The sequence below is a fragment of the Vipera ursinii genome (assembly GCF_947247035.1).
Source record: "Vipera ursinii genome assembly, chromosome: 2".
NCBI lineage: Eukaryota > Metazoa > Chordata > Lepidosauria > Squamata > Viperidae > Vipera > Vipera ursinii.
Window position 1 is genome coordinate 227,674,906 of NC_139513.1, and position 23,903 is coordinate 227,698,808.

The 23,903-nt window shown below is 37.4% G+C and overlaps 1 protein-coding gene across 1 annotated transcript in view; it reads left to right on the forward strand.

The window, feature by feature from the left end:
- Positions 1-215: 215 nt before the first annotated feature.
- The window catches only part of RORB (RAR related orphan receptor B), a gene marked incomplete at both ends in the record, with an annotated part of 38,606 nt that continues 14,918 nt past the window's right edge, over positions 216-23,903 (forward strand). Inside the window, 3 exons of the mRNA XM_083353495.1 lie at positions 216-329; positions 2,167-2,308; positions 7,463-7,864. Of these exons, the coding sequence (XP_083209621.1) occupies positions 216-329; positions 2,167-2,308; positions 7,463-7,864 (658 nt within the window). The remainder of the gene's footprint in view (positions 330-2,166; positions 2,309-7,462; positions 7,865-23,903) is intronic.

The following is a 23,903-nucleotide window of genomic DNA, read 5'->3' on the forward strand; positions in this document are numbered from 1 at the left end:
GACAAGTAAATGCAGGATGAAATCTATGGAGCACGTTGCCTAGAGAGATAAGAGTAGCTTGAAAGAAGAAATTGGAATAACCCTACTTTATTTACAGTGAAATTGTGTTTGAGAATTCACAGCACCCTAGGATAGAATTCTGTAGTGACCGGCTGGGCTTCCTCAGCTATCTATTTCATGATGCAAAATTAAGAAAAAAAGAGAACTGCAGAAACATGCACCAACACTTTCTTTCTTTTCCAGCACAAATTGAAGTGATACCATGCAAAATTTGTGGTGACAAATCCTCTGGAATACACTATGGGGTCATCACCTGTGAAGGCTGCAAGGTATGTAATGTTTATGTGTCCGTGTCGTCACTGCATTCTGTGGCAGCTTCCATCAAATTTGGATTAGACAAGAGGCATTTCAACAAGGATTTTCAAAATGGTGCAAAAATGTCAGCCATTCTCCCTGATCTCAAGACTGCACACATGATTTTTCCAAAATGTTTGAGGGCATGTACAAGTAGCACAAAAAGAACATGTTCGCTGTAAATATAAAACAGCTCTCAACAAATATAAATGCACACATCTCTTTAGCTCAAGTCTTGCTTCTAGCTCCTATTTCAAATGAGTGAGAAAAAAATATGACATTTGAATGAAAAAGACTTGAGTTCCCCTCTGTTTGGCTTAGTCAGGGGAAATAAAAACTGCCAGCACAGCAGGATGTTTCAGTTTGCCACACTTGCCACAGATTGCGTGGGGGGAGGGGGGAAAAGGAAGAGCAAATGTGTTGAATAAAAACGGAGCAGAAACATCTATTTAAGAAGGCATTGTATAGTCTATACATATTCTGAAATATCACTCTATTGAACAGAGTTTATTCCCAGGTAAGCATATGTAATATTACAAAATTTTAGCAACTCATATTATTCAACTCTGAATAATAGGAGTTAAGATTTGAACAGTACTTCACAAAGCTTAAAAAAACCCATCCCCTCATTCATAATCATAATCATGCTGTTTGTTCCTTTTTTCTTCTTTTTTCTAAGGATATCAAGTTTTCTAGAAACTCTGAAGATATGGTTAATAAAAGTATTTCTTTTTTTACAATAGTAGCTCCATCATTTTTATAGATTGTATGACTGAGCACTGTCAGTCAAGAGATTTTGGAGATAACTCTTGACTTAAACCTGTTACTCTATATTAGTTGACAAGGATGAGCAGAGCAACTCTTGAGCAAAAGAGAGCTTGCACAAAAAAGAGGATACTGAGAGTAGTTAAGTTTACACAGCAACCACACAGATACACTGAGGTGTGTACAAAAGTTTTACTTGTGGGATAAGAAAATAGCACAGTCCAGGAAAAAACAGTCCAGGTCATACACGAGTAATGAAAAGATAGCAGATAACAACAGTCCAAGGATTATCCGATACAGAGTCTTCTTGCCAGTCTGTAAGTCAAACACAGTTCTAAAGGTTTAGCAAAACAGTAGCAAACCCACAAACCACGATAAACAGCAAGTAACAGCAAACGAGAGTGAATGTAACAGAGAGAGAGAAGCTATGTCTCTAGCTCCCTCTTATGGCCGTAGGAAACAGCGCTGGCCAATCATTAGAAGGTATGATGCAATTCATTACATAGTTAAAGTGATACATTACAGTTCTATAACAATGATACAATCGTAGTTCATATATATTGCCAACCCAACCAGTTAGGCCACAGACATATACCTAACATTAGTTTTTCTCAACTTTGCTGTGTGGATTTCAACTCCATGCTGGCCGGAGAATTCTGGGAGTTGAAGTCCACACCTCTTAACCTATGGCTGAGAAATCCTTTTCTATTAATTTCATTTTTGTATCCTGACAATCCCTCCAAAATCTTTGGAGCTTCTAGGGGAAAGTGTGTGTATCAAATTATCCTAATTTAACCTTTGCAACAACTGTGAGAGAAATGTTAAGTTGAGAATACAGGCAGACTAGCATTATTCAGAGTATCATAGCTAAGTAGGGACTTGTGTTCAAGCGCTAAGGCTGACATTCATTATTATCCCAACTTTATCTGTACCTGACAAAATTTCAAAAATTATACCACATCCAGACACTATTTTAATTGCAAGAATGGTTTTGAGATGCTGCCTTAAATACAGAGATCTAGCTGTCTTTCTTTTTCTCCTCACTAGGGATTCTTCAGGAGGAGTCAGCAAAACAATGCCTCATATTCCTGCCCAAGGCAGAGAAACTGTTTAATTGACAGAACCAACAGAAATCGCTGCCAACACTGCCGACTGCAGAAGTGTCTTGCCCTGGGAATGTCTCGAGATGGTAAAGTCCTGGCTTTCTGATTCACAGATCAGTCTTTGGAACTGTTCTTCCTTTCAGTCTGTTTTCCCTTTCCCAAAGTAAAGGCATCTTTCTGTTCAGTGACATGGATCCCTGCTGTTCCCCAAACAGAAGGCTTTGTAACTAGAGGGGTTATGATGTCAAACAGAGAGTAAAATTAATCCAAGTACAAGATGTCACAATGGAAATTTGGAACAGAATTGCTGATAAAGCATTAAGTTAAATTTCTCAACAACTGTAATGGGATTTGCCAGACCTTGGTTTAAGTAGACTTTGGAATACAGCATTTGCTATTTTATGCATATGGCATTAGGCATTTAACAGGTCCCTTCCCATGCCCCCACCATTTGTCTATTAAATTGAGGGAATGCTTTAATTTCAAAACACAAACATTGCTCACAGCAGAGCAGCCTATTATGATGAAAGCTTTATTTTATTTATTGTATTATTTATTATTTTATCATTTAGTTTTATCTATTATTTAGAGTCCACAACGTCCCTATGTGACCAAGATGGGCAGCTTAAACTTTCAATAGATAGTTAGATAGATAGATAGATAGATAGATAGATAGATAGATAGATAGATAGATAGATATGGATGGATGGATGGATGGATGGATGGATGGATGGATGGATGGATGTAAGGCCACTGAATCAAAAAAAAGCTCAAGGTAGCCTACAGAATTGAAAATACTGTAAGGAAATATGGCTAGAAACAAAATACTAGTGCATTGAGTAAATGCACAAAAAAGAAAATTTCAGCCACCAATTACAACCATTACAATTGATAACATGAGCAAATTATTGCATTGTCTGTGCATGTTTTAGGGACAATTGCTGGAAATATTACTGGGGAGATGGGCGGCATATAAATTTAATGAATAAATAAAAATATTTATTTGCTTCTGGTTTTTATGAAGCAAAGGAGAAAGAAACATTACTAACTGGGAGACAGAGCATTTAGCAACTGGCAGATTTAAAGAGGAGAAATCAAGCCTAGATTGGTTGCATTCTCTGCCCTTGGCTATTCACTAGCAGAGAATGAGCAACAAGTGGCTGAAAGTGCTGTCAATCAGAAGCATTTTTCAGAACTCATCTACACTGATTGGTAAATCATAATAAACCTGGACATTATGGATGGAAGCAAAAGCAACTTTAAGTGAGACCGCCTTGAAGAACATGCAAAAGTGCAGCTGTTCCAATAATGGACATTCCTCCATATGCCCAGGCAACTCCTCTTTTTTTACAAACTGTCTTCATTGCCAGAAAGATTATGGCCACTATTCAAGGTGCTGCTTAAACAGTGGTCAGCATAGATATGTATGTGTTGACCTTTGAGTCAATCCATGCAGTTTTCTTAGCAAGATTTTTGCAAGTGGTTTGCCCCTGCCTTTTTCTTTTTAGAACTGAGAGAGGGACTAGCCTAAGGTCACACAATTGGTTTGATGCCTAAGTCAGAACTAGAACTCAGTGTCCCCACCTAGTGCCTTTGCCACAGACCAAAATGACTGCTTGTCTTCCAGCCTGTCTATTCAGACAGAATCAACATGCTCCAGGTCCATCCATTAAACAATGTCATTTCATGGAATCACGAACATGTGCTTTCTCTGTCATTTGGAACAGCTTGCCCACAGAGATTTGAACAGTCCCAGACTTGATCTTCTTCTGACAAGTCTTAAAGACTCAGCTATTCCCCTAGGCCAGGGGTAGGCAACCTCGGCTCTTTTATGACTTGTGGACTTCAACTCCCAGAATTCCTGAGCCAGCCATGCTGAAGTCCACGAGTTGAAGTCCACGAGTTGAAGTCCACAAGTTGAAGTCCACAAGTCATAAAAGAGCCGAGGTTGCCTACCCCTGCCCTAGGCCTTGAATTAGGGTGAAAGGAGGACTACTTTGTGAAGTTGGGTGCACAAGGCAGATAGTGGATTGTTCACCAGAATCAGTCTTACAAATATGGAAGAAGAACAAAGATATTGAATTATGCTCCAATATAGCTGAAAACAAAATGATATGAAAATTGGTGTGGTTAAATGCACATTGTAAAAGCAACTTAGGAAAACTTACCAGCTTGTTTGGGGCTTTCTTTTTTTAAGGAGATGGGACGGAACTAGAATGCAACGCATAGGACATGAGAGTCTACTACAGTTAATATATTTTGCCTTGAAAATTAATGCAATTTCTTGAATATTTTAAATAATCCTTTAGGAAGAATGAAGCCTAATATTGAGTAAGGTTAATATACAAGAAGCTACATTTATTTTTTTATAGAAATTATGTTACATTAAAAGTTAGCTCCATTATGTTCTTAATGGTTTCAACGCAGTAAATATCAAAAGTTCTTAAGTGATGTGTCCTTGCTCTGTTCCATTTTTTTCGCAAGTCTAAAAACATTTTTCCTGCATATTTTATTATTTTATTATTTTCATTAAGAAGATCAAATCTCTTAGCTTGTAATACTTTCCTCATAATGGCAGCGGGTCAAATAGTGGCAATGAAATGAAAAATCCCAGAATGCCTGAAATATTCCCTTTTCAGTAATAGTATGCTACTTCCTGAGTATTCCCCGGAGAAAGGACATGTAGCTATGCACATCTGGGACAACCATGACCTGGATAATTTCCATAGATGACAGGTACCTACCCGATGTCATGTCACTTTTGTGGCCAAATATTACCTCAATCTAGAAAGAAATATCTATTCATACAGGTGTCTTTCATACTGTCTATTGTGAAGCTGAAGTGATGCTGCCAGATATTTTTGGATTGCAGATCAAATGAATCCCAGGCAAGATAGCTCAAAGATTGAGTTGATAGGAGTTTCACTCCAGCAATTTCTATAGGGCTACATTTTCCCTGGTCAACAGCAGTGCGCACATGTGTGCGTGTGTGTGCGAGAGAGAGAGAACAAAGGCGGTCAGAATAATGAAAGCAACATTGAGGCACACAACGTGAGCTCTGCCCCTTTGGAATGCGGTCATGATGTCACTCACATGTCGGAAAGCAGAAGAGCTTGCAATGCTTGACCCTGCTTTCATCATTCTGACAAAAACAGCAAGGATTCCTGCATGGTGCTGTCCCCAGCTCTGTACCAACCTATTGAAAAAAAATGGCTAATGAAGATGACAATATTGCTTTGCATTATGACTGGCAATTTTCTGCCTTTTCTTGTCAGAAGAAATGAACCCTTTTATTACTTTAAAGTTATATGTGACAAATCTTTTCTGGGATGTAACCTACAAATTGTGCTTCTTTAGAGGAAGTGCGATTCCTGTAGAGTGTTTCCCTTACTCTGTTATTTCCCTTCACTGTAACCTGTATAACATTCTCCCCCACTTCCCCCAAAAGTGTGTGAAGATAACAGCCCCATTGACAGATTGTTGATAATAGGGAGTTGGGGCTTGTTATCTTCCAAGGGTACTAATCCTGTTAGTGCACAGATTAAAGGTTTGGAGAAAATTGATAAATCGCACAGGATACAAATCTGAAAAGAATATTTTTAGAGCCCTGGTTTGCTGCAGAGCGAACATGAGGAGATGAAAAAGCAGTTGCGAGGCTGCTCATTATGCACAGCAGGATGGTGGTTGCCTGGCACTCTAGGAAGAATATTCTCTTGATTTCCATCGAACTTTGGCTAGGGTGAGCAATTGGAGTGAGAGAGCCTGGGAGACTAGACCCTACAGCTCCCTTGTCCGGAAAAGGCAACCAGCAAAAGAGTATACATACAAGGACAACCGGTTGTCACTTTGGGTGACAATATGCTATGGTCACTGTCAGACACTATGTGTTTTTTTAAAAAAAAATACTTAAAATATTCTTCGTTTCCTTCAGAAATCTCAAGTTCAATTAAAAAGAATGCTTAACTCAAAGAACATCCTTTTGGCTTTTAAATTCCAAATTTGCAGAGGACTATATCACATCATTTTCTTCCACTCTATTAGTGAAAGCCTATGAGTTAAAAATTAAAATACTCTCTCTTTACAATGACCAACATTAAATGTTATTCTAAACATTCTAAAACAATGAAAAGGCTGATTTATTTTTCTAAAAAATCATCATTATTTAATGAATGTATATCTCAACTACCAAATAGATTTCTAGAAGAATCAGACAGGGCAGACTATTTTGACTGAAATTTACAGGACATTGAAGAAGAAATCAACTGTAAAATAATCCTGATATACCTGATATCTATGACAATAATGAATATGGAGGGTCATCTGTTAAATACAAATATCCATTAAATCCAAATTACATAATTTGCATCCATTTATATTATATCCGTAATTATGTAATTGACATAAATGGCATATGCAGTAAAATTTCAATTTACCGTAATGGACAGACCGTTAATTTACGTAACTAACAAACTATTTATTAAATGGAATGAAGTTAAAGCTAAACATTTCTTGTTGTATCTGGAGTCTTTACTTTAGGTGCATTACTTTCTAGTAGATTAATCTCATGTTTACTGGTCTTAAGGTAAAGTTACTGAGATTTCCAAGGGAGTGATGCAGAAACAAGTATATATAAGCAAAGCTTTTCTCACCATGAAGTTAAACAGGTGGAAACAAAACTGAATTGCTTGAACTATTATGTGAACAAATTTTTTATCCCATTAAAAATGGATAAGTTCACAGTTGCTCAATATTAATTCTCTTTGAGTTCCTGTACAGTTTATTTCAGCCTCTGCACAGTAAGGAACAAATATATATTCCTCTATTGGTCTAACTGAGACAAAATAATAGATTTATATGCAAAGACTTTCAAGAAGATTGCACACTGAAAGCAATTTCCCAAGTGCTATGGTGCTTCTTATACTGAATGAATGAATGAATGAATGAATGAATGAATGAATGAATGAATGAATGGTTCTAGTGATGGACATCTTATACCATATAAAAAATTCTCTCAACAAATGTGGTTTCTTAAACTCTTTCACTGCTTTATTTGTGGTACAAATCCATTCAGTTGTGCTTTATCTAATAACCATTATTAAATCACAAATTGGCATAGCCTTTAAAAGTTAATGATCTCTAATCAGTTTGAAGCACTTAGTACCCTGCACCTGGCATATTGGTCAAAGTGATATTTTAAAAATAAGAATACCAATGTATTTTTGAAATTGCTCTTGTTTCAGCTGTAAAGTTTGGAAGAATGTCCAAGAAGCAGAGGGACAGCCTCTATGCTGAGGTACAGAAGCATCAGCAGCGGCTGCAGGAGCAGCGCCAGCAACAGAGTGGTGAGGCTGAAGCCTTGGCCCGAGTCTACAGCAGTAGCATCAGCAATGGCTTAAGCAACCTGAACAATGAAACGGATGGCACTTATTCAAATGGGCACATCATTGACCTGCCGAAGTCAGAGGGTTATTACAGTGTGGATTCTGCTCAGCCCTCCCCAGATCAGTCTGGCTTAGACATGACCGGAATCAAACAGATCAAGCAAGAACCTATTTATGACCTCACTTCTGTACCAAACTTGTTTACCTATAGCTTTTGCAACAATGGACAATTAGCTCCAGGGATAACCATGGCAGAAATAGGTAAGACAATCCTGTCTTTGGTGGTCAGTGTAATTTTCACAATGGTTGTGTGTCCATCTCTCAAGCTGCAAGGTTCCATTTGAAACGGGTTGATCCTGTCTGACTAGATTTGTTGTAGAATCAGTTTACGGAATTCTAAAATGTTTACATTACTTAAATGGAGCAATTCATGATCTGTTTATAAAGCTGAATGCCACAGTCAGTGATAAATCAATCAAATGATAATTACTAAATAGAGAGTTTCTATCAAAAGAGCTCATTATCATGAGGATTTAATGATCTTTTCGACAACTATACACATACTTGTCAACAAATCGCTCTGAAAGTGGATCATTAATAGGACTGGCATGAAAATTAATTATAATGCAGAACTTTGTGGTCTTGCATTGAAGACTCAAGATTTACATCAGCATTTGGCATAAATCACTTCACACTCTCCCTGTTAATTCTTTGGAGAATTTTATTTCAAATGTTGGGCATAATTTCTTCAGTTATGACTCTGATAATTGGCACTGTAACCTCATTGTTAGGTGTCTTATATAGGGACGAAGGTGATGTCTTTATGATGACCAATATTTTCTATTCACAGCTATGTTAAAAGACATAATTAGTTTTCAACCAATGATTGTTGTATTTGTTATAACAATAATTTATTAATCTTGTATGCCATTCAGTGGAATGTGCTTTCTAAAACCTCTTCTTCTCAGGCCAAAGTTGACTTTCTAGCTATAAAAATACAGCCGTATATATCTGTTCTGCTAGCATTTAAATTTATGCAGAGGAATAAAAATAGGCTACTTCTGGGCAATTAGTTTTGGTTGAATTTGAAGATGTACATTTGCAAGTTGAATAAGCATGATCCAAGCTACTTCAAAATTCAATTCAAAACAGATTCAGTAATGGGCAAACATCAAAATGCCTGCAGCCACTTTTGTTCCTTCCTTTCTTTGGCAGACTAAAATGGTAGACTTTTTTAAAGGAATTGACTCTGCCATGTTACAGCCAGGTGCAGTCAAGAACTCCACTAAAAAGTTTAAAATATTTCCCTGGTGCCTCTTTTAAGGCAGAGATTAACAAGGATGGAAAAAGGACAACACAGCAAACTCCAAATTGTTCCCCCAAAGGGCCTATAGAGATAGGTTGAATCAATGGTGAAAGTATCCTCCCTCCAAATGAAATGTATTATTTTTCAAAAAACATTTAAACATTAGGCCCTTCATTTTCTGAGATCCTGAGATTCACACTGCAGTGAAGAATTCCCATTCACTTGGCCTTCTAATTAATACAATTTCTGAAGTACCAGGTGTATTGGGATAGCTGGATGGCAAACATGGCAAACATGGCTGCTCCTAAAAGAAACCTCTCAGAATGGGATAAGGCTGGAAAAAGCCCATTGATAAATTTTACCTCATAGAGCTTGGTTGCCACTCTATCGGTTCATTGGAATAAGTAGGCACTGGGGTAAAAGGCCATAGATATGCAGGCTGTGAACAGATTGGCCCAAAGAAAATGGCATTGGTAGGCTTGCGGTCCTCTTATTCTTAAAAGCAATGAACATTTCAGCCAGCCCTTATGAATCCTCTCTCTTTCTTGATTTTAAATTGATATTCTGCCCTTAGTCACTGAAAGAAGCTGGGCAGCTTCAGAAACGGGGAAAAATATATAAATAAATGTTAATCCATTCACTCATAATTGAGAAACTTACGCAAGCATGGATCAAGCAGAATTTAAAAGTAAGATGTGGCTCCAAAGGGCTGCTGGACTGGTCAGCTGTGAAACCATATTCAAAATGATAAGAAATGAAGAGGGTTCTAAATTGGCTGACAGGATCATCACAAACATGTATAATTCTGTTTGCACAGGAGAGAGCAAAGTTAAGCCTTCTAGCTGGCCACATTAATGAGCATTGAGTACTAAGAAAATGAACGAAGCCTGAAGCAGTGCCACCCTTACCACCCGAGGAGAACTCTGATAGGCAGAGAACTTAATGAGGTGTTAAACTCATTGGTCAGTCACTTATTAAATGTCAGGGAAAATACTTGACAACACCCCCCCTTCCCTGTCCGCCCCCCAGTATTCTCCATATATGGAAGTGAAAAGGCAAAATTGCATTTTGTCTGCAAAAAGCCTCCAAAACAACAGAAAAGCCATGGAGTCTGTAACCACTTTGGAGCCATCTGATTCAGTTTGCTACATCAAAGCAGGTCCCCACTTCATTTTGTGAATCTGCTTCCATGGGAATTAAACTGAATCTCTGTCGGAGTGAAGCACCCCTTTGAAGCTTTGCATAGCCTTGAGCTCCAGAGCTTTCCTAAAACCACAGACTAATTAGAACAAAACAATAACTCTTTTGGGGCTGTCTTCTCAAATCTGCTGGGTCTTGGCTGATTACACTACACAGACTATACTTTCCAAACTAAGCCAAAATATAACTTATTTGCTCTTAGCTTCGCATGTGGATATCATAACTGGACTGCAAAAATCTAGATGACCGCTAGCTGGCATCAAAAGGATGTTTAACCCCTTTATTCTTTGCTGCCTGGTTGGGATCATCTGGATTTTTTGTCACCTGGATCTGGAGGTGCTACAAAAATCCTTAAGCTAACCTTCCCCTTGCTTCCATCTCTTGAAACACAGGAGTCAAAAGTAGGGATGTGACACAGCAGCCCCAACATCTCAAGGCTGCTATGCTAGCGGTCAGCTGGAACTTTGCAACCCAGATGTGTTAGATCAACCTTAGAAGTGATGTGATAATCCAGTCTTCATAGTTTATAAATATATTCTTTAGTGTGGGGTGGCTGTAGTAAATTTTATAAATATATACATAAATATAGCATGTTGTGTGAATTCAACTAATTTTCTTGTATTTCCCATCATATTATAGGTTTTTCAAACTTGGTATCTTTAAGATGTGTGGACTTCAACTCCCAGAATTTTGATAATTGAAGTTACACAACTTAAAGTGGCCATGTTTGCACCATGGATTGGTGCAATGTATAAATTGAATTGATGGATAAGACATTGTACAGTCATCCATAACAATTGCTAGTATGGAGACAGAGGAAGATTCAATCTCTGTCAACAGTATTTTTCTTAATGGAATGTTGTTTTTCCATACACCCCAACATCCTAGGACTTTTAGTCTCTCTCCTAAAGATCCTTTAACATAGGGCCGATGTAAATAAACATATAGATATGAAAGCTCTGCTTTAGTGGTACTACCTTAAGTATACTTTTTTTTCAGAAGCATTGCTTCTTGGTTACTGTATAAGATTGCAGTATAACTTTGTTACATAAAGAGAGGGGTTTGGTGGTTTCAAAAAAGTGACTTCAGGTCATAAATGTAAGTCTGCTTCAGATTCCAAAGCTACAGTTTGATTAACATGGTTTACTGAATAAACCATGCCTCTTCGCTTGTAGAATTAATTAGCTGAGGTCTATAGCAAAGGTTAAATTTCACTTAAGTAACTGACACCAAGAAATGATATCTGAATTTAGTCATTAAATATTTTTTCTTTTGTGTAACACCCAACTTAATGAAGAATTTTGGACATCTCAAATATTGCACCAAAGATGTTTGTTAGTCCTAATAAAGTTTCTGGCAAAAAAGTACCCATTGGGGAAATTGATTTGCTTAATAATCATGGTGTTCACTTAAAAACAGTCATAGCTTTGAATGCAACACCTTGCCTTCTGACTGCAATGACTTCCAATCATAAGTCCAGGACTACCTGTATTCCATTCCTTAACAACGTACCAGAATTAAGAATTAGAATCAAGATGTTTCGAGAAAGATGATCAATCTTTAATTTATCATTATCACTGTACTTATAAGAAACTAGAGGAAGCCAAGCTTGCACTATTTTTCAATCTTATGTTTTCACAGCAGCTTAGAACGGAAAAAAAATAAGTAGAAAAGATGGTTCCAGCATGGAGACAGAGTCACTGAGAATGCTTTTCATGTATTGAATTCCTCTTTGTCCAGTGGTTTGTTAAAACCTCACAATGGAACCAACATTTTTTTTAAAAAAAAGTAGTAAAACTGATAGAAAACCCTGCAGAGAAACTGCGGTTCTAAACAGAGCATGAAAGAAGGGCAAGCTTCTTAAAATGGTATAGTTATATTATTTGTTTGTTTGTTTCTGGCCCTACTAGAGATAACAGAGAATGACCCAGTAATTAAGGGAAGAGTGGGTACACAATGACAACCCTGTTAGCTTGAGGGGTATCCCATGAGAAAGACACTACCAAGGGCTGAATAGGTTCTAACCACATTTTCCAGATTGGGATCACAGCACTCAGATCCTTACAGATCAAAACAAAGCTTCCTTATACTTTAAAACTGTGGAACAGTCTTGAATGCTCAGCTCACAATGCAAATTACTGCTTTTTAAGCGAACCCGCCAAGCGAAGAATGGGCTACAGGATTGCCAAAATGCAGAGCATTTTGCCTTGCTTTGTTATCCTTCAGTGTTTGCAGGTATGCTTTTAAAAGAGAGGTCAGAAACGTGGTTTAGCTGGGCATGTATTTTTACTGAGCCTAAGTTATTTTTCAAACTCTCCTGAATGATTTAAAAAAAAAATTCTTCAATACACCTAACGTCACTTAGGCTATTTTCATTATTTCCTGTGCGTCTGTTCACCCTGGCTGGGGAAATGTACTGACAAGAAAACCTGAGCATTTTGCTAGCTTCCTAAAATGACAACATTAGAGATCCTGTGGCTGTTCACAGAAATAGAGCTCGATTCCCATAGGAGAGAGATGTGAAGGGGGAATAGAGGCAGAGTTTTCACCCTTTGCATTTGTTGAACACGGAACAGAGAATCTTCTGGAAATCTCTTCTGATGTCAACATACCAGGCTGGGCACTCTCTGATTCATGGTCCTTTGCAGAACTTTCCCAAGGGACAATCTGTCCCAACCTTGGAGTTTATTTACTAATTATCATTGAGCTCCAAAATCTCTCCCTCCCTCCCTTTCTCTCCTTGTCTCTCTCTCACACACATTTACTTTTATCCTAAACCTCTTCCTCATGCACAAAATTATTTGCCTGGAGACTTCTTATGGCTCTGTCCTCTTTTATCTTCCTTGCCCACAACTAATTTTAAGATCCCTCTCATAGAATCCTATTTAATTATTCCAGCTTTAAAGATTGTTTGGATATATCTCAGTTATAGTTCTGTAGATCAAGATTGCCATCTAGTGAGTACTGAAGTCATCAGATTGTTAGAGGTGCAGTTAAAACACTGTTTAATATGTGAACTACATTGTGCAGAGTGAATATTATTCAGTGGTGAATACAACATAATGGCTGAATCCAGTGGTGGGATTTCAATGTGTGAACAACCGGTTCTCTGTGTGGATGCCGCTTCCAGAAGTCCATTGTGGGCTCGGGCAACAAAAAATTAGCTACTGGTTCTGCCGAAGTGGTGCAGACTGGCTGAATCCCACCATTGGCTCAATCTGATATTGAGGGCAGATGGGCAACAGATGAAAATCCTACTGATTGCTCCAGATTGAGTTCTCCTTCCTCCTTCCTCCTGATCCCTTGGCTTCTGGTCCAAAGACTGCAACCTGCCCAGTGCACACGTATAGGCACAAGACAAAGAGACACCGAAGCACACAGAGATGTAGTATGAGACTTCACCATGCCTAAGAAAATGAGAAACTTCCTACGGCCACTCCTGGTCAAAGATTAGAAAGAATTCCCAAAGCCATGTTATCGCTACCATGTTTTAAATAGGTGTTTTAATGAAATAATATTAATAGAAGAGATGTTTACATTTTAAAACACTATGGATAGGGCTCCAGCACCATTTCTTATATATAAAAATATTTTTAAGCCTCTCAATCCTTTAGACATTATTTATTCATTTTTTATTCCAATTTATATAGTCACCCATCTCAAAAACACAATTTTGGATAGTGTTTAGAAAATGCAGCCTAGTTATATCCTAGTTATATCCTCCCTGGTTCAAATAACGAAGAGTCAGAATATACTGTATAGAAGGGAGAGGAGAATCTTTGTGAATTTATCTTCTGGTAGATTTGTTAGTGATGGGGTTTAATATGACCATTTTTGAAAGGGACCACAAACCAGGTTCACATCTCTATGCATATCTTCTCAAAAATAAATCTCAAGAGTTCAGTGGAATTTATTACTAGGTAAGCAAGCTGAGGACTGTGGGTTAGTGAATCATAGAAAATTAGTACATTGGCAGTTGAAGTCACCATAAGTGCCTTGAACTTTCTTTGAAGGCTTATGAAATAAAGTTCTTTTAAAAAGTACTTCACTGCTTTTCTGTTTTCACTAATTAGTGTTATTCTACATATTTAAAAGTTGCTTAAAGCTTTATTTATGTACATAGCTATAAATGTAGGTGAAAACTCCTTCAAATATTATGATAATCTTAACTGACTATTTAAAATAGTCAGATGAATAACTATTTTGACTTTTGAGAAAAAGATATTTTATGTAACTTGCAATTTTAGCTCTTTTTGTTGTTGTTACAGTTTTTTTAATTAATTTTTATATCACATCTCAGGGCTATCATATCTGAACTGCGAAAAAAATCAGGTGACCATTATGTGACAACAAACAAACACTCTTGTGTATCACACACACACACACACACACACACACACACACACACACACACACACACATAATTAAAGAATTTTTTCATAAAATTTTATTGAATTTTTAAAAATATAAATTATAAATTAATAAAAAAATGGAAAGAGAAAAGGTAGAGGAGAAGGGAAGAAAACAAAAATGGGGGATGCAAACAAGAAAGGAAAATTACAGAAAAGAATAACTTCTGACTTTGTTCAGATACAATGAACTAGAATAAATTAAATTTTAAAAAAGAATAAAAACAATACAAATTTTGAAACAAGTAAATAAAAGAAATAAAACTAGTAAGTAAATTTTAACATGTTCAAAGAAAGAAATAGAGATATTAAACAGATAATCTAGAGCAGGGGTGTCAAACTCGCAACGTCACATGATGTGTCGTGACTTATCGTGACTTTTTCCCCATTGCCAGCAATGGGGTGGGTGCGGTTTCAGCGTGATGCATCCGGCCTGCAGGCTTGCAGTTTGATATCCCTGCTCTAGAGGAAGTAGAGTATCTACTGCCTGCCATCTAGTGCTTGTGCAGAAAGCTGCAGTCAGTTATCATTCCTGCCCTGTCTATTATTCCTGGTCCTAGGTGAAATGTGCATTTGAGAAATAAGAGAGACATATTAGAAATTCATAAAAAATCTTGGCATGCAAAAAGAAAAAAAAGAAAAATCTTGGAAGAAATGAATTTGCTTAAATTCTTACATATTTGGGAACAGGGATTTCCTTCCTTCCTTCCTTCCCTCTGAGAAATAGCAATAGCACTTAGACTTATATACCGCTTCGCAGTGCTTTACTGTGCTTTACTGAATAGGTTTACAGAGTCAGCATATTGCCTCCAACAATCTGGGTCCTCGTTTTACTGACCTCGGGAGGATGGAAGGCTGAGTCAATCTTGAGCTGGTGGGAATCGAACTGCCAAAGTGCTGGCAGCCGGCAGTCAGCAGAAGTAGCAGTACTCCATTCTAACCACTGCGCCACCACAGCTCTGTGCAGAAGTAATAAACCTTCTCCAATCAAGGTCCATTTCCACCACAGTGACTCAGCTAGAGAATTGAGCATCCGTTCTGACATAGCAATGGATGTGAGGAACAAAGAAGTTTTTTCCTCTCCCCAAACTAAAATGAAGAAGGGAGAGGAAATAAAATTTTGATCATGAGCGTTCTCAGCACAATTTTCCCTCTGTATGTTTGTAATGTCTCAGTATTTTTGAGTATTTTTCTATTGTAGAAATAGAAAAAAGGGGGATAGAGAAAATACTGTTTTGGGGAGAATCAACAATAGTAGGTGATCATGCAGAAGCATAGCTTGGAGTAATAGATGGATCGTACTTCTTCTCTAACATAAGAACCTTATAAAGTTTAGTTACATAGTCAAGACCAATTTATGGCAGATGCTAGCCCTGCATGAGCTACAATCCTAGGTGCTCCCGAGTAAATAAAGAGAAATACTGCACACCCTTCAGAGGTTTATTCTGGCAGTGACGGGCATGTTCAGAAAAATCTTTGCAGGAAAAATTATCCAAAAGAAATCAATTTTAAATTCCTTCTTTTATTTAGACAATGAAATTATAAATTGCTAAGGCTATGCAAGCTACAGTGGAGCTTCATTCAATTAACTTTAAAACCAAAGGTACCTTCAAATAACTTCATGAAGGCATAGAATCTTTATCTATCTATGTATCTATCTGCCTGTCTGTCTATCTGTCTATCTATCAAATTTCTATACTGTCTTAAATGACTCTGGGCAGTTTATAAGTAAAAACTGGGGAAAAAACAAACATAGAAAAACAATAGTAAAAATGGAGTTTAAAAAAGAATTAAGGATTACAAAAGTTTCAAAAGTGAAGAGACTTCTTCTAGGCCACCAACCAACTTTACTCTTAGACACCCCCCATGCCAGCCAGATCTTGATACTTTTTTTGGAAGCCCATAAGACTGGGGACCCACCTCATCCCCAGGGGCCAGATAATCGTTTCTGTATGCCCTGAGGACACTTCAAGCTGACTTCCTGTTGCAGCCATTGCAGCCAGTTCTGAGGTCCACACCAAAGGACTTAGAAGCAGTGAAGGAAGCATTTCAGGAAAGGAGCCTTCTCCACAGCAGTAGTCCAAAGTGGTCTGTGGCCCCATGAATTGCTTTATGGAGGTAAAAATCACCTCATGTTTTCACTTAAATCACAGGTGTCAAACCCTGGCAATTTTAAGATTTGTGGACTTCAATTCCCAGAATTCCTTAAAGTCGCCATGACTGGACACCCCCCAATTTAAATGAAGCATCACCTCCAGGGGCCCACACACTAATTCATGTGAAAGCCATTCTCACATTTTTCTGGCAACGTGAAACTCTGGTGATAGGGCAAGGAAAATATATATTTGCATAGGGTCAGAAAGAGAAGAAGAAAACTTCTGAGGGGAAATGAGGGGAAACAGATAACAGGGCAGAGAAGAAAAAAATATTGTTTAGTCATTATTATGAATAAAATTCAATAGGCAAGCAACCTTTCGCAACACTTTTTTATGCTTAGATCAGTTGTCAAATCCTTTTGTTATAACAGACACACTGTTTTATTTATTTATTTACTTACTTGTTTCCCGCCTTTATTATTTTTACAAGCAATTCAAGGCAGCAAACCTATCCAACAGACCTTTCCCCTCTTCCTATTTTCCCCAATAACAACAGCCCTGTGAGGTGGGTTGAACTGAGAGAGTGTGACTGGCCCAAGGTGACCCACCTAACGTGGAACTAGAACTCACAGTTTCCCACTTTCTAGCCTAGTGCCATAACCACTAGATTAAACTGGCTCTACATGACACACAGCCTTGTCAAATATTTACAGAATTCATTAGATGAAGAAAAAGGGCAATACTAAGTCATGTGGTTGATTGCTTGAAGCCTGAGCATATAGAGTGGACCTGAAAGTACTCCTTGCTCCATTCTTGATCATGTGGGGTCCATACTGGATTACTACAGCTTGGGAGGACAACTACGTTTTGACCTCTCCCACCATTGTGAGGGTCATCTAAAATGTTTGGCAGGTTTTCAGAGTACTCTGCTTACACACCTGATCAAGGAAAAAACCCTCAATTCAATCTTGCTTCTTCTAACTTATTGATTTCTTAACCGTTGTAGGTGTAAGCCATCTAATTCTTTAGGGGGAGGTTAAAGAATTAGACGGCTTAAGGGGAAAGGTTGGAAAAGGCAAAATGGCAAAAAACCCTGGGAGAATTGATGATTTTTTTGACACTTTTCTCCATCCCCATCCTCATGCTGCAGAGATCCATGAAAAGTTTTCAGACACTTTACATGCAAAATCACAAGGTCAGCAAAAAGAAGCATACTGGGGAAGCTGAATTAAAAATGAACTTAATTAAAATACCCTAAAATAGTCAGAGAAAAAAAATTAAGCCCTGAAGACATGATGAAAAAATTAGTTTCCTAAAAGTCACCAGGACATCAGGGGACAAAGTATTCCATAGAGATGGGGCAGCCACAGACATTAATGTGCATTGAAACTGAAAGGGAAAAATGCCTATGTTGCTATACCGGAATTTTCCTCTTGTCTTGAATTCAGCAACGCGTGATCCAGTTCTTCGACACGACCAATTGCTGACATGATCTTGTGATGTCTAACCATCCTTTACTGGCAGGAATCACTGGGAAAAGTGAAAAACCTATGAGGCTTTTCCTAAGCTGATACTTGAATCAGAAGCCTGAAAAGCAGAGATTAAATGCCAAAATTTTTGATTTTTAACAAATACTAGGAAAGCTAATAAAAAGGAAGAAAAATGAAAGGCATGTAAACAGAACAGGAGGGAGATTCTTGAGTGGAGAACTTCATTGCAAATTCAGACTATGCTATGCTTTGTAGGTGTTTTTCATTTATTTATTTCATGTCACATCAAGTGGGCTTATCCAGATTGGCTGGAGTGTTTACTTCTATACAGACTTTGTAGAGAAAGAAATACCCCATTGATTGAGGTCCTTTTCTTTACTATCCGCATTATAATTGCATTAAGAGTGTGTAAATTTATACGAATTTAGTTTGTAATATAAGATTCAGAAACAATGTTAAATTAGATGTTACACCCCAAGAGAAATAAAGAATTGAAATAGGGTGCAGGGCAAACTCTAAGTAGTGAAAGAAGATTGGTACAAGGAGGTGCCTATAAAACTATTTGGCCTTGGGGCAGAAAGGGAAAAATAAAATTAGCAGATGAGTTTAAAAATAATGTAGTTAAAATTTTAGTAACATTATTTCTACATGGTTAATAATACAATGCCCATTCTTATGTAGATAAAATTTGAAAAAAAATGTTACGCAGAGTGAATATATAGAGTGAATTTAAATTGTGTATACTTGCTATAGATAAATCCAGTCCATTATATCCCATGGCCATCAAATAAGGTCAGTGTAAAATTGACAAATAATGACTTTTGGTAGTATTTCTAATTGAGGGCTTACCAGTTTACGCTAGCATCAAAGCCCTTCAAATATCCCCCTTTTTCATTTTGAACAATAATGACTATTCCAAGAAGTGGATCAGCCATATCCTTACTGTGAGCTGGATTTATTTTTCCCTTAATAGTTTTGTATTTTTTGTGCTGAATCATCCTGACGGCAAAACATTTAGGGGGCAAAATCTGATGACAGAACTTTTTGGAAAGCAATCAGAATAATTCCCCATTATTTGGCATGATGTGTATGTGAGTCTGTGTCTCTCTCTGTGTGTATCAGTGTTATATACACATACTTCCGCCCTACTGAAATCAAAGTTACTTCTCAGCAGAGTTCTCATAGAATAGAAATAGAACAAATGAAAACATCCACCGTCAGATACAAACCAAACCAAAGCCAAATAAAATCATAATGCTTAAAAACCACAATCAGCACAAAAGCAAAAATAAAACCATAAAAAAAGGAAAGAGAAAGTGGCATCCCATAAATACAGAAGAAAGGATATATCCTCTCAGGCTGACCCAGGAGGTTTAAAGAGGACGTCATTTTCAAAATCATTGCAAACCTTCTGAAAGAATTCCTTCTTCACAGATTTCCAAAAAGGCAGTCAAGAACAGACCAACTCAGTATCCACCTGTTCCACAGCATTGGCCCTGCCACAGAAAAGCAGCATCTTTTCGCTTAAGCCCACCAAGCTTCTAAAAATGTGGGATTTACAGAAGGTTTTCTGTAGTTGTTCTAACAGGTTGGGTGACGTAGTTGCCGATTGCCAATCGTCCCATGTTATGCCCCAGCAGAAGGCATGAAGTGAAGGAGAGGGCTCTGGGAGGGATAGGTAGAGCAACTCCAAAGAAAATCCAAAGTCCAAGCTTGGAAATATATCCCTCTATCTGGAAGAGAGCATGGGAATATTTTTAATATTAGAGTAGACTAGTATTAATGTGACGGGATAAGTTAGCCTGCTTTTAAAAAATGATTTTTTTTTAGATGATTTAATAGAAGTCCATTCATTTATTTAATTCTTTGTGTCTTTGTCACATTCTGCCAAATTATGTTACTTTAGAGCAGACATGTCAAACACAAGGTCCGGGGGCCAAATCCGGCCTGCGAAGTGGTTTCATGCGGCCCGCGAAGCCATCCTGGAAACAGTGAGGGAACGGCCCCCACTGCCTTGGCCCTGGCCCAGAGACCCTCCTTCTGCCAAAGACCCTCAGATCTGTCCCACTCCTGCCCAGGCCCCCATAGGCACCCTTGTTGCGAACGATGTACAGATAGCCATGCCCACCCAGTAGGCCATACACACTCTAGCCATGCCCACCTAGTAGGCCACGCCCACCCTGGCCACACCCACCCGGCCCCCTGAGGGCAACCGCAATGCTGATGCGGCCCTCAATGAAATTGAGTTTGACACCCCTGCTTTAGAGATTAAAAGAATTTCTGATCAACAAAAGTGATTTAATGGAGCAACAGAACTAAAAAAATAATAAGGGAAAGAGACTCCCACAAGAAGGAGGCTACGTGCACCAGGGTACCAAATATCAAATGGTATAACTGCATATTTGAGACATCATATATTTTTGACTCTGCTATTCCAAAACTGTTCATTTTTTCAAGCCTGTTAAAAATCTTCTTAGGTCTGGCCTAGGAGGTTTAAAAGAAGATGTCACTACAAAATCAGTACATTAATTTTTTGGTACAGGCTTGGTGCCAGAGTGTTTAACAACTGGCAGAATGCAGTACAGTGCTAATTTCTGAAATCTATAATTTGTCAAATGGCTGTATTTATTTTTGATACCTGGTGGCTTTTGAAATAATTTATTTCCCTTGTTAGCTCTCAGTAATTGATATTTACTCTTCATAGTATATATTACTTCATTTTCAATACTTTCTAGCAATCACTATCTGTTTCTTCAAAGACAGTGTAATAACAGTACCTTCTGGGAGGATGGGATATATGTGGCCTTCAACTGGTCTTTGATTTCAATTCCTATCACCTTCAGCTAGCATGATATGATGATGGGATCTGCAGTCCAACAAAATCTGTAAATCTGCATGCTGCCACCCTATCCTATTGCATGAAATCAATACAAAACTGGATTTTGATAAATTGCAAAACAATCCTTCCTTTCTAGATATATAAGATTGGGAGTGCAGCTGAAAATAAAATTAGTTATATAGATGGAACCCGGCATTACACTGAAGTGTAAATAGTACCCAAGGAAAGTTAGGCGGATAAGTACTCTGCATTTGTACTTCTAGGACCATCCCAAAAGTGCTTTTTCAAGAGGCAACTGGACTTCCTTGTTTTTCTTTGAAGACATTTTGCTTCTCATCCAGGAAGCTTCTTCAGCTCTAGCTGAATGGTGGGGAATGGAAGGATTTATATTGACAGTTGTTCATTTGCATTCTTTTAGAGAATTGTTGAGGCCACTTGGGAGTTTGTCTGTGTCCTCAGGGTCACCTAAGTAGTGCACATGGGTGTGGAGCCTTCTTGGAACTGCTAACTTGAACTGATTTTCAGCAGTTCCAAGAAGGCTTCACACCCATTTGCACTACTCAGGAGACCTGAGAACACAGATAAACTTCCAAGTGGCTCTCTAAAAGAATGCAAATGACTAGCTGTCTACAAGGAATATAAATCCTTCCATTCTCCACCATCCAGTCAGAGCTGAAGAAGCTTCTTTGATGACAACAAAAGGAAAAATAAGAAAGTCCAGTTGCCTTTTGAAAAAAAAAACACCTTTGGGACAACCATGACCTGGATGACTGACAATGTCCATAGACTTCTAGGACCATCATTTCAAAGAAACTGATTAAAACTGATATATGAACAGCAAACATGAACCTTGGCAACCTTTTGTAGGCAGTATCCTTAGAAGGTTTGCTCAAAATTACATGAAATGTCAGTAAAGATGGATAAATAAATCAAAATGAACAATATCACACTAGATTTAGTTCTGATACATAATTGGTGAGCTATTCTAAGATAAGCAAATAGCAAGTTGTCATATGATCTGTTGAAGAAAATTACCCTAAAGTTGTTTAAGATACTTTATAACAGGATGCAGATTTTTAGATCTAACACCATCACTTTCCCCCCAATTCTAAACAAAATGAAAACATGATTCTTAATTTCCTGTATAATCTGATGCATTTTGGAAAAAAAAGGTCCTTTGTCAGAGGCATTATAAATTACACTTGAAAACAGAAACATTATATTTCAAAGCAAAGCATACATAATGTCATACATAAAAAATGTCATACATAAAAATATTTATAAGCACTTACTGGACTTTGTGAGAAAATGTGGAACATAATCTTTACAGTAAATTGATTTTTTTTATTTTTTTAGTAAAATGGATACTGTGATTATATTGAAGTATCTAGAATAGTGGCAGAAGTAAATACAAGGTTTGCCAAGATGATTAGGAGTTAAAAGATGGGAAAATACCAAATTTTAATTGTAAGCTGCCTTGAGTCATTGACTAAAATGGGTGGCTATTGAAATTTGATTAAATAAAACAGAATAAATAGATTTTAATTTTTACTTAGCTCCCTTGGATCTTAGGAGATCCAGAAATTTCAATTTTTTGTTGCAAAAGCAAAAACTTTTCAACTTTTAAGATATTTTTTTTAAAAAAAGATGATTGTTTTGCAAAACCAGGATAAAGAAGAATATCTTTTTGGATGGTTAAATTGGGGAACATTCTTTACCCTAAAATGTGAAAAAATAACAAATATAACCTGTGAATTTTATAACAAATCCAGTTTTATTGGAAAGATAAAGGAAATTTGTCTAAGGAATTAGATTGTTTGGGAGGAAGCATAGAAACATAATCTCAGAAGAAAAGAGAACCACCCTGGATGATCAAGAGGAAGGATTTGAGTTGCTTCACTGTATATGAAAATATTTAACAGAATTCAAGTAGTCATGATGGGAATGTGATGTTCTTGTGCTCAGTAAGCAAATGGCTGAGTGATAAATGTAACATTTAATACTTCAGACATAAACTCCAAGAGAAGACATCATCATGAGGATGGTCCTCTTACGGGATTTTCAGTTTGGGAAACGAAAGGAGGAAACTTCAAAGTGATGGAAAGATGTGTAGTAGAAAGTAACATAGCAGCAGCATATGCATCATCATTTGTAAGAATAAAATAGCTCAAACCACCACCAGAAGAAACTCTTAAATAATCAAATGGAAAAACAGAGGGTCATTCAACAGGGCAGAATACATCTAAGGGACTGTAAAAAAGTTTTTAGCAGAATATTGATTTAAAAAACATTCTAAAAACACTCCAAGAGTTTCTGCATGTAAGGGGTTTAAACAAAGTGCCTTTTTGAAAGTACATTTATGTGCAGTCCTTGATGGTGTCTGAGCTTGGTAGTTTGTTTGCAGACATTAATGAATTGTCTACAAGCAAACAAGCTCAGAGAAAAACCAAGTTCAACCCTGAGTTACATTTACAAATGGTTTGAGAGGACTGAATAATTGGCCCAAAGTCATCCAGCTAGCTTTGTATTTAAGGCAGAAGTAGAACTCACAAACTCCCAGTTTCTAGCTGGATGCCTTTAACTACTGCACCAACCTGGTTCTATTTTTAAAAAATTTAATTCTCAGAATAGCATTTTTTTAACCAAATCTTAAAATAATAGTGTTGGTGGTAACCATTATGAACACATATAAACGTTCAGAGCTGGACTAAATGGAGTGGTGTAGACATACCATACTTCTTTAGAGTGTTCCCCAACAAATAAATAAATTCAAGAGATAATCCTGAACTGTCTATCTTACTGAAGCCTACTGAAAGTTCTAGAAATGTATATTAAATTGCATAGAATTTTGGATTACTTCTTTTAACCTAAGGCAGGGGTGTCAAACTGGCGGCCCACGGGCCAGATGCAACACACACAGGCCATGCAAAGGCAAAAGCAAAAAACGTCACAATACATCA